Here is a 15,072-nt window from a genome sequence, read left to right as displayed (position 1 = left end):
TAGGCAAACTCGGTTTTAGCTCGATTACTGTTCACTCGAGCAGAGCCGTGGCTTGAGCTCGTCGAGCTTAACAAAAATGTAGCTCGTATTCGAGCTTGCGAGCCTTTAACGAGCCTGGGTCGTAACACATACTGATCCGAGCTATTCGCGAGCCTTTTTAACGAGCTGAAATTCAAGCCAATCATCGAGCTAAGATATCGAGCTAGGATTGATAATGCTTAAAGAGCCGAGCCATCGATCTTAGCTTGCAAGTCGAGCTTTTGAGACGAGCTTACAAGCCGAGCTTTCGAGCCAAGCCTAACGAGCTTGTTCACAAGATCACAGTTTCAAAATTTAAAAATATTATTTTCGTTTCAATATTGTTTAATACATTTTCATTGTTTGTAAATCAATCTATTTATATATTTTGAGAGAGAAGAGAAAATACTGAAATGTGTTTATTAAAAAATAAACCCAAACGGAGAAGCAATGTAAAAAAACAAACGGCTTCCTGTGCTTTTGATTTTCCTTTTTTTCTTTCTTTTTGGGTAAGTGCTTGATGCAGATTTAAATCCAAATAAAAAAATTATATTTGTTTTTTTCCTATTTTAGGGAATTAGGGGGTAAGGAGACGTAGGGTCCTAGGTAATTTTTTTTTTTTAGTTTTAATTTATTACTAAGTAATATATTGTCATTGATAGTTGTGTCAGAGCATGATCAGAGAGCAATCTTGTTAAGAGCTGCGAATGCCATAACAATATGCTTCTGCCTGAGTAGAAAGACTTGTCATCTTTCATATGATGCAATTACCTACATTGAGCAGAAAGAATTAATTTTTCAACTTCTGTTTGCTCATCAATAAGGCTAACAGAACCAAGTTAATTATATTGACATAAATCACAACTTGTATCAATTCTCCAAGATCAACAGAAAATTTTTCATGTATTAATTAAGTCAATGAAGGAGCACCAGTCACTAAGAAACTTAAAAAACCAAAGTTTGATGGATTTGAAGTCCAGCTTTATTAGGAATATGAGAATGAATAGTTAATATAGAACCAACGATGACAGGGCAGCATAAAGAGCTTCCTCCTGTTCATGCGGAAATGTTCAATCAATTTGCTTTTGAAGAAGCAGGATTCCGCCCAAACTGGATGATTATTGGTTTGCCTTTGAAAACGTATCCATTCACTAGATTCTGCAAGAGAACATTAGGATCATAGCTCAAAAGTTAGATTCCGTAACAAATCATTTACAGCATTCAAAGTATAAGTCATAGTTCATCAATCAGCACAAAAGTTGTATAATAGACTATTTGAGCAAGACTTCATGCCATGTATGCCATATGGCCAAGCAAACATTTATAGGGATTAAAAAATTGGATATGAAATTGCATCATGTGAAAAACATACCAAAGCACGATGGGCAAGTTCAACTGATGGAAATGTCACAAAGGCTTGGCCCCTCATTCTTCCCTCCTACAATTGATGTAGTGTTAGACACTTTAGTCTGCTCTTCTAACCTGTCTCCGGACCAATATAAAAACTGGCCTGGAGACTTTCTAGCTCAGCATGATCATAACAGTTTTAAAAAAAAAAAAGAAAGATATGGTACAACAAATTAACATGATCAGCAAATCAAATACACATCTACACCTGATAACAGTCCAGTCATATTGTTGCTCTACAAATAAACTTAAACCTTTGGATGACGTTCACAGTTCCCCCTCAATACAGCAACAAGAAATCACTATGGCAACCTAGATCCTTATGTAATTTCTAAATGAATATTTTTCAATGCAATTTCCATAAATGAATTTATACATGAAACTTATATATGTGTACATACACAATACAACTCACCTGCATTAGCTTTACACTAAGACCAGACTTAGCTGCATCAATGGTTCCAAATAGTGACCGTACAGCACAATGAAAGCAATAAATTAATAAGCCCAAAAAACCTTTGCTATAACAATAAAAATTAAAGTACAGAAGCATAGAGTTCAAGCACCAAAGGGATTTAACACTGAACATTTCAAGGGGATATGATCATAATGTAATTGTACAAATTATATTTGTTACAAAGATCGCATCACTAAAAGAAGGCTACCATTAGGACACAGTAAGCATCAAGATTTGTGCACTCACCAAATATAAAGTAAAAGTCATCGGGAACAACACCTTTTGCCAAGTTCTTTATGTATAACACGGATGCAGGATTCCCAGCAGTGTAGTTCTGCAAAGTTCAAATGGCTAATTATTCTATGGCCATAAATTATGCATGTTAACTGAATCTCAGATTTGTGAATTGCATCAGATGTGCAATAATTGATCTTCAGATCTATTAACAAATAATGTAAATAGTGCTAGGGTCAAGGAAAAGTCCTGCCAGACCACAGAAGAAAGACCATGAAAGCCTCTTTCATATTTATTTTTTTTTTAAAATATCACAGGTATGCATCACTCATGCTAATAATCTTTGAAGCATCAAATAACATATCTAAACGAATGAGATTATAATTGATTGACAAGTTAATTTGTTTGTAATCACTGCATATTCAATTGGTTTCACCACTAAAATTTACTTGTATAAAATTCTGATACCTTGAACATTGGAAGTGATAAAAATTCCTCTGGAGGCAACTTCCCCCTCTCCACCTTTTCTGGGGTCGCAAAAGGTCTATTGTCAGAATCCACTTCGATGTGCTCCTCCAATTCCTCAGTAATGCTATCATCTCTATGTTGACTCTGAATTACTTTGGGGGCAATTTTAATCTGTGAAAGAAAAAGAAAGAACTATAAAGTAGTCCGACAGAGGAAAATTCATCGCACAATAAATTATATAGGATAAGAACAAACCTGTAATACAGGGTTCTTCTTTTTTATCACTGGGATCTCTTTTGGGATTAAGGTAGCTGGTTTCACTCCAACAGCCTCATGAGCCACTTCCTTATCAATTGCAGGGCCAACAATAGATTCTCGCTTGGCACGCTTTCTTCCAGATTTTGCTGTTTTTACATCCCCCAATGAATCACATTTTTCCTATGAAATTGTATTCATAAAACACTAAGTATCAATCAAATTTAGGAACTTGTGTGAAGATAGAATATTGGTGTAGGAGTGAAAGTGAATTAAAACCCTGATCTATTGACAAGATATGGCAAACAGCATGCATGACAACTTGCAAACCCATCACTAGTACTTTTCAAATAAAAGAAAACAAAATGTTGATCTGTTTCCTCACTAAAAATGTCCAAAATCGGAAGGAATGACATTTTATAAAATTATGCGATATTTAGCAGCTAGAGGTTACCTCATATGAGGACTCCATTTTTTACTCACTGCTTGACAGATCTGCTACAGGAGGAGGTGCAGGTACTGAAGGCGGAAGCAGTGGTGTGGGCAGAGCCAGACGAAATGGAGCTGGAATGTTCATTTTGTTCATCAAGTGCAACACCTACAAAAGAAAAGAAAGGCCAAATGGATGAGTATGAAGTCCACATCAAATAATAACCACATGACATTAAGAAAGAAAATTTGGGGGAGTAACCCGAGTATAGAAGCGAGGAACAGCAATAAGGGCATTTACAATATTGGTCAGGATATTTCCATCTGGGGGAGGATATGCATATCTGCAACACAATCAGGTTATATAACTAGAGGTATATAAATCAAAGCTACCCATGCCATGCCAAGATTAATCTAAGTGACAACTGTGTCCACCAAAACGAAAAACTCACTGATAACATGTAACTGGATAGCACATTTATGCAGGCAAATAATTTGAGATATCTGTAATCACATTTAAGAAAGAAGAATCTTCAAGGCCAGACTATTCTCACCTATTTACCCAGTCATAATTTGTAAAGCTTCAAAATTTTGATATATTTTATATTTTGGTTGAAACAGCCAAACCCTAGATTCCATCACCACAAAAGGTTTACAAAAAAGAAGAAAAAAAAAAAAAGCCAAAGACAGCCTCTTTGAAGAAAATAAAGAATGTTTGGTAATATGGCTGGATAGAAAAGAAGGAAATAGAAACCAAAAGAGAAAAAGAACAATTACTGACAATAATGGTCGTAACATTTCCATAAGGTGGAGGAGGATAAACATATGTGTAGCACATGCAGCTTATGTAAACAAAGTAGATGTAAACAGACCAATGTATTGTCTATGCATTAACAAGTTTCCCGGTACATTTGTTATTTTGGATTCCCAAAATCACAAAGGTTCATGACCTAAATAAACTTCTTAAACGAAAACCAGGAGTATGAATACAAATGTGGCTCTTTAACATTATAAATAAATCAATTGCACCCAGAGCTTCTGCTGCCTAATATTAACATTATAAATAATGTAAACAACAATAGTAACCAAAATAAATAAAGAAGAAAAACAGAAAGGAGAAAGGAACGATGGTAACTTGCCTCATGACGAACAATCGGATGCAAAGAAAAATCATTCAAAACTGCTTCCAAAGCAGGGATAGCTTCAGCATCTTGCATTTGACCCAAAGCAAATGCAGCCTCATGCGCCAACAAATTTGAAGAATCCCTTGTAGCTGCAACCCAGCGAAAAAGAATGTGTTGGCCATATTGCGAATGAACCCAGCTAGCAGTGTTGTGATTGTCGTATATGGGTCAGTTATGAACCCCAAGGAGCCTGTTTCACAATCAGCTTATGGTTGAGGCAGAACGGGATTCCCGAATTCAAGTTCAAAGAAAGTTTTTGCCAGTAAATATTTCTTTCCTACCCAAACTTTAATAACATAAAAATTTCTTTCCACATATAAATTTTTTTTGATTTTACCCTAACTCATATAACATTAAGAATTCAGGGATAGATAGGGATCACCTGAAATATATTTGTTGCTGATTTCACAGCCATTTCTGGAATAAAGAATAAGCAAGTTAACCATGCCCATGAAAGAAGCTTCCTGAAATCAACAGAGAATAAGCTTTCTGGTAAGGGGTAATTGAACAATTTTTATTAGCAAATTAGTTGACAGAGTGACAGATGAACAAAAGGAATTTGATGGAAAAAAGAATTACCACTCTAAATCATGCCATAAAGCAACAAATTCACCTCCATCAATGAATGTAAGAGATCCACTCTATATCTTTATTTATTTGGCAAGATAATCTTAGCAATCTCGTTTTCAACTTCAATCTTCAAAAAATTAAAAATTAATGAAAACTATTAATCATACTGCTAACAGTTAAATGAAAAATCAATTTAAAGATCATACAATTGTGATAAGTTATTGACTACCTCATCTTGTTTCTTCATATTATAACGTGTTCTCATCCAATCAGCTCCACACATAAGCATGTTGACTGTTTCTGGCCATAGAGTTGACCTGTACATGTCAATCACTCTATTACCCACACTAAATGCACTCTCTGAAGCCACTGTTGTAATAAGAATTGCTAAGATATCGACTGCTATTTGTGAAAGCACTTTATACTTATATTGATTGTCTCTCCACCAGTGAAGCACATTAAAGTCGCCTGAGTTGACATCATTAGGTATCTCAACACAACGTTCATCCAAATACATTTCTAACTCAGACTTTTTGGTTTCTTCTGAGTATGTTTTCTCCTTATGATCCTTCAAACGCATCCAACTATATCCAGGACCATAATGTCTAGTCTCTAAATATCGAGAGTTTGATGATTTACCTACAAATTAAATGTTAGAGCTTATGATATGTTATAAAGTTTCATTTAATGACAATGATCTAATGTACCTGATGTACTTGATGGTGCTTGTTGGGTCTTTGGCTAATGTTGTGGATGTGTAAATATGGTTGATGAATTTCTTGATGACAACATGTCAATGTATTCTTCGTATAATTTTTTCTAACGCCCTTTTGACATTTTCTATCTCTACAGGGGCATTTTCTTCACCATATAAAGTGGGAAATGTCAAAGTAATCATAAGAAACTTTATCCTAAAATCATCACAAGCAAACTAATTAGTTAGAAACATGTTCTTTATATACATATATATGATAATAAACTCAATCAATTGTAAATTAATTACCTGGGATCCATGATGCTAGCAATCGCCATAAGGAAATTCACCTCACCCCAATATTTGTCAAATTTTTCTGACATTGCTTGCACCATCATTGATATAGAATAATCTTCATCAAATTCTCGCTCTTTCAAGACCTCTTTTATCCTAAACACTTCTTAAAAATACCTATTTACAGTTGTATACTGCGACCCAGAAATTAATTTTGTTATATCAACAAATATTTCCAAAAAGTCACAAACGACCTCTAATCTCTCTCACTCTTTCCTTGTCGGGCAATATATATAGCTTGACTCAACAAACATAAACTGAAGAAAGACCTCTCTGAACTGTAGTATTGTCATTAGCATTTTGTATGTACTATTCCATCGTGTAGCACAATCCAAAACTAGCTTCCTCTCTTTTATTCCACACTGCATAGCAATTTTCGCAAAATTTTTTTGCCTTGCCTCACTAGCTTTTAGATAGTCAAAATTTTTTCGCAAAATTTTCGCAAATTAATCCCTGACCTTTTAGACAGTCAAAAATTGCTGCTGCAATGTCTATTCCTCTTTAGGTGGAGGTAGGTGCACAAAATTTATAATTTGTTTATTTAAGGAACACAACTGGTCCACCCAATGTGTCGTGAGTACCATATACTCAATATTTTGATGATCTGACTTCCAAAGATCAATAGTAATACTAATCCTTCTAGTCTCCTCAAAAGTCTTCTTCAATCTTTCATGCTCTGCTTGATAAACTCTAAAGCAATAAGCTTTTACTTGTTTTCTTCCAACTTTTTCATAAAGAGGTTACAGAACGTGACAAAAATTAATGAAGTTGGGGTGCTCGACAAAATTAAATGGCAATTTAGATATCATAACCATGTGGGCTAAGGCCTCTCGAACCTGAAACACCAACACCATAATCATTGCATTAGTTAATACAATTAATTTCATAACAATTTTATAGTAATAATATACGTTAATAATTAAACTCAAACTGACCTTGGGATGCTCATAATTAGTCTTTGTTTTCACCATAGTTGGAGTAGGTACCCCTAAGGTTGAACGCTTAAAACCCAAAATAGTTTATCCTCTCACGACTAAGTCTTTCCCCATTGTTTTCTTCCTTTCAACACATTGACCCACGGATCATATCACTACACAGTATTGAAACAGGAGGTTAACCAAATTAAGAGAGATAGAGCATGCAAGTAGCCTTTTTTTTCTTTGAAGCAGTATCCAGAATCATACTTCGTCAAATTAGTCAAATTTGGTATCCAACAACGAGTAATCAAACAGAAAAATAAACTGGAAGCAAACACAATCAATTTAACATGCATAAAAGAAAACAAACAAAAGTGATACAACTTCAAAAAAAATTACAGCCTACATTTAACCTCAACAGACAGTGAAATGATTAGATTTCTCTTCAAACACAAAGACTTTAGAATATAGACCTAAAAAAAGTACACTAACTTACAATGGATCTTTAATGATGCATGACACAACATAGCAACCACAACAAATTTGTACATGTAGCAAACAAGATTGCAATGATATCATAAGACCTTTCAGTAGCAGATTATAACAAATTGGATCTACTTCAGGAATCAAATTATACATGAACATCAAATTGAACGCAAGCAGTAACACCGACAAGTAGATCTACACATTGAACGCAAATCCATATACTAAACATTGTGAACAAATTATCAAAGATCATGAAACATTGAAACACCACAACTGAAAAAAAACTTAGATCTACTCAAGTAACTAACAGATCTATGAAGTTATAACAAGAACTCTAAACAACAGTCCACAACAAGATTAGATCAAAACATAATAAGACCATACAAACATTATCAAAACCAATATATGATGACCACCAATAGGATAACTCTAGAACACAAGCATATATATATGATGTACACTATTTCAACTGGAAAATTAGCTGAAAAAAGTACTTGGTAAAATAAGCTACATCAATTAGCCTATTTAATTCATGTCAACTGAATCCAAACACTCAAATTTTTAAGGCTGAATGACTACTTCCCACCTAAGGTTTGATGAAAAGCATTTCTAAGACACATGCAACCAACAATTTTGTTGTTAATAACCTAACCGTCTACATCCAACACCAACAATGTAGTTTCAACAATAAAATTTTATATTAAAAATTAAAAAATTAAAAACCCCCAATTCAGAAACCCTAATTCCGAAGTTAGGGTTCAATCAATTTAAGGCAAAAATTAAAAAATTGAAAGTGAAAAAATGGAAAAACACAAACCTGAAATATATTTGTGTCGTCCACGTCGCCGTCGTCGTCAAACTTCTCACCGTAGAACTCCCGATCGTTGGAATCTTTTATTGGCACGTCAGAAGACTTGAACAAAAACGCTTGAGAAACCCCTGTCAACGGAATTGGAGAGCAGCTGTAGGCCAAAACTTCAGATGGCGAAGGGCTATACTTTAGTCTGGAACTGGAACTGGAGTTTGGAGTTTGGAGGAGGAGAGTTTTTATGCGACTGGAAAAATAAACAAGGTTAAGGGAATGAACTTTTTATTTAACCAAAAAGGGCACCGTTTTTTGTTAAATAAGAATTGACTTGCGAGCCGAATCGAGCTGCTCGGCTCGCGAGTGAGTTGAGCCGATAAGCTCGCGAGCCATAACGAGCCAGTGGCTCGCGATCCTTACCGAGCCAGTGGCTCGCAAGCCATAACGAGTTGCTTGCTTCTAGCTCGTATTTGGGCTCGAGCTCAGTTTCTCTGAAACTTGAAGCTCGAGCTCAGGTTCGGGCTCGTTAATACCTGGCTCATTCGAGCCGAGCTCGATTTCGAGCTCGAGTCGGCTCAGCTCGAATCCAGCCCTATTTCTTTTTGTCTTCCTATAGATAGAAATATATTTGTCATAAAATCATATATAAGGGGGTGAACTATAATTTTCAAAAACATTTGTCTTTTTGAGCAATTCAAAAAAAATTTAAGGGTTTTTAAAAAATTTTGAAATATGAATCTATCTATAATATTTTCAAATGTGATAGTTACACCCCTAAAGAATTGGTCATAATACAATAAATTATGAGTGTAAATATCATATTATAACTATTGAGATCATATATAGTTTCACAATACATAGGGGGTCGAAGAAAATTCAAAGATTATTTCGTGAGTTTTTATTAAGGGTAAAATTATCATATTTAAAATGCTTGGATTGATATAAAGCTATTGCTTTTATTAAATTATATAATAGATGGTAAAATTATCATTTTACCCTTATACATTAGTTTTTTTTTAAAACAAAGTTTGATATTAGGTAAAAAAATATTATTTATGCTAATTATAGATGAAAAAGTGTTTTTTAGGAAAACCTTCGGTGGAAAAATATTAGTTACTTTATTTAATAAATGTTAACCTAATATGTCATGAATAGCATATTTAATAGATTAAATAAATAAACATATACAATTATTTGTAATCAATCATCTATCTTAAAAAGAGTAAAAAATCTTGGCATTTTCAAGTACTAAGCTGGGGTAGGTATATTCTCAAGGATCCTTGCTGTCAACCTCATTTCTGAAAATTTGAAATTAGGGTTACACCTGACAAACGGAAGAGTTATCAGAAATCACCTATAAGAAAAAAGTATAAATTATTTGTATTCGTGGGTGATAAACTTTTGTGGGCGGATTGAGTGTGTCCATGTATACCCACAAGAATACTTGTAATCTTTATTTCTCCAATCGTTTTATACCAAATTTGGCCACCATATCACATTTTAAGGAAAAATTTTAGTAACATTTAGGTGAATATATATATATATAATTGTTTAGTCAGAAACTAAAAAATAAGTATGATTATTCCTGCATCACATACATCGTCTAAATGAGTCATTTCAATTTTTCTGTGCTAATGATATAAAGGCAGTAAACGGTTTCTTTTGTCTTACTGGAAAAAAAACTTTTTTTTTCTTTTGTTTCACATGTTCTATAAACATGTCGTGAATATTGAAGGATATATCATAATTTTATAATTAAAAAAATTAAAAATAAAAATTCTAAAATTTTATGAGTAACCTATAGGTCCACCCATATCCATAGAATTGAATATGGGTCACTATAATATGTATCCGTATAAGTTACTCGTTTGCAATCCATACATATTTATCCGCAATTATTTCAATATGGCCCATACATGACTTGACCTGACCATTTGTCTAGTCTAGTTAGTGTTAGGGTTGAAGCTGACCTCCTCACCCTTAGCCTCCAGAACCCTAATAGGATTACTAATTCTTTTCATGTATACGATTGACTTTGTAGATGAAGAATTTATCAAGATGTTTATGTCATCAAACATGGAAGATAACGGAAATATGGAAATAAAATCACTCCAATAAAATCCAATTCCCGGCATGTGCACTATACACATTGACCACTATTTGTCACTTCCACTCTCTATTATTATTATTTATGTCCTGAATTTTATTTGGCAAGGATCCCGTTACAGTAAGCCTCTGTTCACTGGCCTCTACAGAACGAATGTCTTTTACCTACTCCCCTTGAGTTCCCATTCTCCCCCCTTGAGTTCCCATTCTCCTCTTGGACTCTTCATTCATTCATATATATATATATATATATATATATATATATATATAGCCAAAGAAACAGAGAGGTATAGCTCTTTTTTTCAAACGTAGGTTTGATCTGAATCAATGGACACACAGAGGATCTGCAAGATCTGCAACAGAAGTTTTGCTAATGGCAAAGCCATGGGAGGTCACATGAGATCTCATTTAGCCAAACTTCCTGTTCCTCCAAAACCTAACTCTTCTCCTGTTTTTACTCTCAAGTCTTCATCTTCGTCTTCTTCCTTGAGTATTCACTCATTCAAAGATCTCATACAACCCTATAGATCTATCAACCGTGATCTCTCCGATGTTGAAGGTGAGGCTGAGGCTGAGTCATCCAGAAACTTAACAAAGCGAAGATCTAAACGGCGTCGAAACCCATCTGAGGCTGACCCAGAATCGGTAAGTTCAGTTACTGACAATTTTCCTATTGAAGAAATTGCAATGTGTCTTTTAATGCTTTCAAGAGATAAATGGCCACAAGAAGACAAAGTAAAACTGAATCATTATAAATACATAGGCGATGATGAAAGTGACGGTACGACCACAAGTAAGATATTCAAGTGTAAAACATGCAAGAAAGGGTTTCGATCTCATCAAGCATTAGGAGGACATATAGCAAGTCACAAGAAGATCAAAATTAATCTCAAGGGTTCTCATGAAGATGTTGTTACAGAATTAGATCCAAGAGCTTTCAAGTGTCCCATTTGTGATAAGGTGTTTGAGTCTGGCCAAGCCCTTGGCGGGCACAAGAATGTTCATTTCGCTTACTTAACTGTTTCTGCTAAGGGTTCTTCTTCTTCTAAATCTGGTGAAAAACTTTTAGATCTTAATTTACCTGCACCAGAAGATGATAGTGAAGTAAGCCAAGTTTAGCTAGATTATTCAAAAAAAATTTAGGGTTTATAAATTTGCATGTACTAAGTTCTTGTTGCAACTTTGATGAGCAGTTTAGTTTTTCTTTTTTCTTAACAATGGCCGCATGATCTTTATGAATCTGGTGATATCCACTGTATGGTACAAAAGGGTTTAGGTCTCTTTAATTGGTTGGTCAAAAATGGGCTCTTCAGTTGTGTAAACAAATTAAATCTTCACCTATAAATAGAGATAACAGGAATCATGCCTATTTAATTACATTTTAATATTGTCATTATCTCAATAAAGATGATGAGGTTCCCTTGTTGCATATAGGGGAAAATACATTATAAACTGTATCTGTTTGGGTAAATACAAGATCTGCTCCTCCCTCTCATCACTGCCTATATATAGTTTGTATAGTTGGTGAAGAAGTCAATAGGCCATATGTTTCCTTTCAAATTATTTATAATTGGGAGAAGGGATTATTTTTCACCCCTTTTTCTGCCTAAACAAACTTTTCTACTCTCAAATTTAAAAAACTATACGTTTCAAAATTCCACCTTTTATTTGGTTCTGTTAATGTAATAGTACAAAATTTGTACTGTTGCTAGTAACTCATAATTCTTCACCTATGGATTGATGTTAACATGATATTTTGGAAAAAATGATGACAATATTTGTTATGTGTTAGAATCATGCCTAGGTGATTATGTATTGTGGTGAAGTAATTAGAATACCTCATTGTGTTGTGGTGTTGCTGGAATTTGTAGAAATCAGTAGGATGCAATTTTCAGATTATGATACACGATTGTGTAAGTAGACATGCACACTCGAGTATCCTTTTAGTAGAAGGAAAATTATTCATGCTTCAAGCACACTCGTCCCGAGGTTAAATCACTCACAGTTGTTTGGTTTGAGACATATGCCTATCTATGATTTTCCTAAAAGGAGACACTCATGTTCAAAGAAAAAGATAATCGTGAATTGTAGTATTTAACAGCATTGGTCAACACAAGGTTGACTATTAGTTAGCAGCTAGAGGGACGCTTGTCCTTAAAGAGAAGGATACCCATGCCTAAGCTGAATGAGAGGCACGGGGAGTAGGGCTAGGGGACCCCGTGTAATTTGAGTAAAAAGACTATTTTACCTTTAGACTATGTGTAGACATAGGAACAAGTAGACCTGGCCACGGTTCATGAACCGCCGGTTTCGGTTCGGAACCGTCGGTTCACGGTTCGAAAATATAAGGACCCTGAACCGAAATCGTAACAGGACGGTTCGGAACCGCCGGTTCCGGTTCATGGCCCCGGTTCGGAACCGACAGTTTCGGTTCGGAACCGACGGTTTCGATTCGAAACCGATATTGAACCGTCAATTCTAATACATGATCTTGATTTAATTTTTAAATTATTAATTACAATAATTGAAATTTAAAAGAAAGGCTTCGACTTAATTTTTCAATTAAGCTTCCTACGTATCTTCTTGGGGTTTAGAAGAATCAAAGCCTACGTAGTTCTCTTACATTTGCATATCTAATAGCTGGCAGTACCCCCTTACCTTATCATTCACCTCCACTATCTTGAGTATTATTTCCCGTTGTCATCGAACTATCCGTAGTTAAATCAAGCGATTCTTCATTGAAGTCCATTTTTATTTCTTGTTGTCGTAATTCGGCTCTTGTCCAATCGTCCACGCATACTTGAGCTTCAATAGATTCGGGAGCCAAACTTGATCGTCTCTCATCCAATATATTACCCCCTTGACTAAAAGCTTGTTCTACTGCGACAGTTGATACCGGTGCTGCTAGAACTTGTTTAGCAATAGCTGTCAATATTGAAAAAGTTGATGCGTGTCGACTCTACCATTCTAAAACTGGAAAGTCTTTACCTATATTGTTGTCACCAAACTCAAAAATAGTAGTTAAATAAATATCAAGCTCCGAGGTGGAGCCTAATGTTCCTCTTGGTCTTTTGCCCCTTTGCATCATAATACGATCACCATAACTCATATTTTGGGTTGATGATGGGGCAATAGGTGGTAGAGAGGAAGAAGAACCACCATAAATTAATGCATATTCAGCATAAATTTCTTTAATTAAATTCATAATATTAGTTATAGTTAATGGAATATTAACTTCATCTAATTGCAAACATTCATAATATAATGTCAAATAATCTGTGACACCATCTAATTTAAATCTAGGATCAAAAAAACATGCAACAAGAAAAAGTTTTGGAATTATTTTATAGTAATTTAACCATTTTGTTTTCATTAAAGAAACAGCTTCTTGTAAAATAATATCTTGTTCGGCTTCTTGTAAAGCTCCAATAATATTAACAGCTTCATTTAGAAATAAATGAGAAGTGGGATAATAAACTCCACTTAAAGTATATGTTGCATTATTAAAATTTTTTAATACATTTAAAATTTTTGAACAAATATCCCAATGTTGGGGATATAATATAATTTGTGGCACATTTTGTGAAATAAATGAGCATAATAAATCCTTATAATCAAATGACTCGTTGAGTAATTCATATGTTGAATTCCAACGAGTCGGGCACATCTTTAGGAAATCTTTTTGGTCTTTTATTATGTTGTTTACAAAATTTATCCCATTCTTTCATAATTTGGAGATGTGTCCATAAATATGAAATTGCTATTTTTATTGGACTAATAAAATTATTAAGACATTATAAACCATCTTGTACACATAAATTTAACACATGACATGCACATCTAATATGAAAAAATCTACCACCTAAATTAGGTCTGCAAATATCAATTAAATTATTTATTGAGGCAGTATTTGAATGTGCATTATCAAATGAAATTGAAAAAATTTTATAAAGTAATTTATATTCTTCTAATATTCTTTTAATTATTCTATAAATATTATCAGTCGTATGTCGTTCATCAAACACCCTAAATGATAAAATTCTTTTTTGTAATAGAAAATCATCATCTATCCAATGACAAGTTATACCCATATAAGAGTGAACTTGCCAATGGTCACTCCAAATATCACTACATAGAGATACACGTCCATTAAAATTTATAAAAAATTGAATTAACTCTTTTTTTTGTTTTTTATATAAACTAAATAATGTTCTTTTTAATGTATTTCTTGGAATAGTTTTATATGCAGGATTTAATGCAGTTTTACAATAATTATTAAAACCTAAATTTTCACCAAAACTAAATGCTAAATGATCTATTGCTATCATTTTTGCAAATTCGTTTTTACTTTTATTACCACTATACATTAATAAAGATTTGTGTGTAGAAGAACTATACCCGGTTATTTGTGTTTGGCCTCGGCTTTGTCCCATTTTTTCCGGATGCTTTGACTCCAAGTGCCTTTTGAATGTCCCGTATCCACCTCCTTGTTTGAATTTGTAAATTTGCCTACAATAATTGCAAGCAACATCAAAATTACCATCTTCCTTTTGTATTTTCTTGAAATGAATTTTGAAAATATCAGATGTAGGAATTTTTTGAGATTGTTGTTCCATCTCCATCTGTTGTTGATGTTGTTGTTGTTGCTCCACCTCTTCATATTGGTTTTCACTTTCTTGTGAATGAAA

General features: G+C 34.0%; 1 protein-coding gene and 1 pseudogene across 1 annotated transcript; one reads left to right on the top strand and one right to left on the bottom strand.

The window, feature by feature from the left end:
* Positions 1–891: 891 nt before the first annotated feature.
* Positions 892–3,433, bottom strand: LOC123226198 (annotated as a pseudogene).
* A 7,278-nt stretch (positions 3,434–10,711) lies between these two features.
* On the top strand, positions 10,712–11,536 carry LOC123224874 (zinc finger protein ZAT9-like). Its single transcript, XM_044648620.1, has one exon. The coding sequence runs from the start codon at positions 10,712–10,714 to the stop codon at positions 11,501–11,503; it is 792 nt and encodes a 263-aa protein (XP_044504555.1). The 3' UTR covers positions 11,504–11,536.
* The last annotated feature ends 3,536 nt before the right edge of the window (positions 11,537–15,072 follow it).

This window comes from Mangifera indica, chromosome 9 (genome assembly GCF_011075055.1).
Source record: "Mangifera indica cultivar Alphonso chromosome 9, CATAS_Mindica_2.1, whole genome shotgun sequence".
NCBI lineage: Eukaryota > Viridiplantae > Streptophyta > Magnoliopsida > Sapindales > Anacardiaceae > Mangifera > Mangifera indica.
Note: the sequence above shows the minus strand (reverse complement) of the source record. Positions and strands in the feature narration are given on the sequence as shown.

Bases quoted from the DNA above. Each gene is read 5' to 3' on its own strand.
- LOC123224874 (XM_044648620.1), top strand. From the start codon at position 10,712: ATGGACACACAGAGGATCTGCAAGATCTGCAACAGAAGTTTTGCTAAT.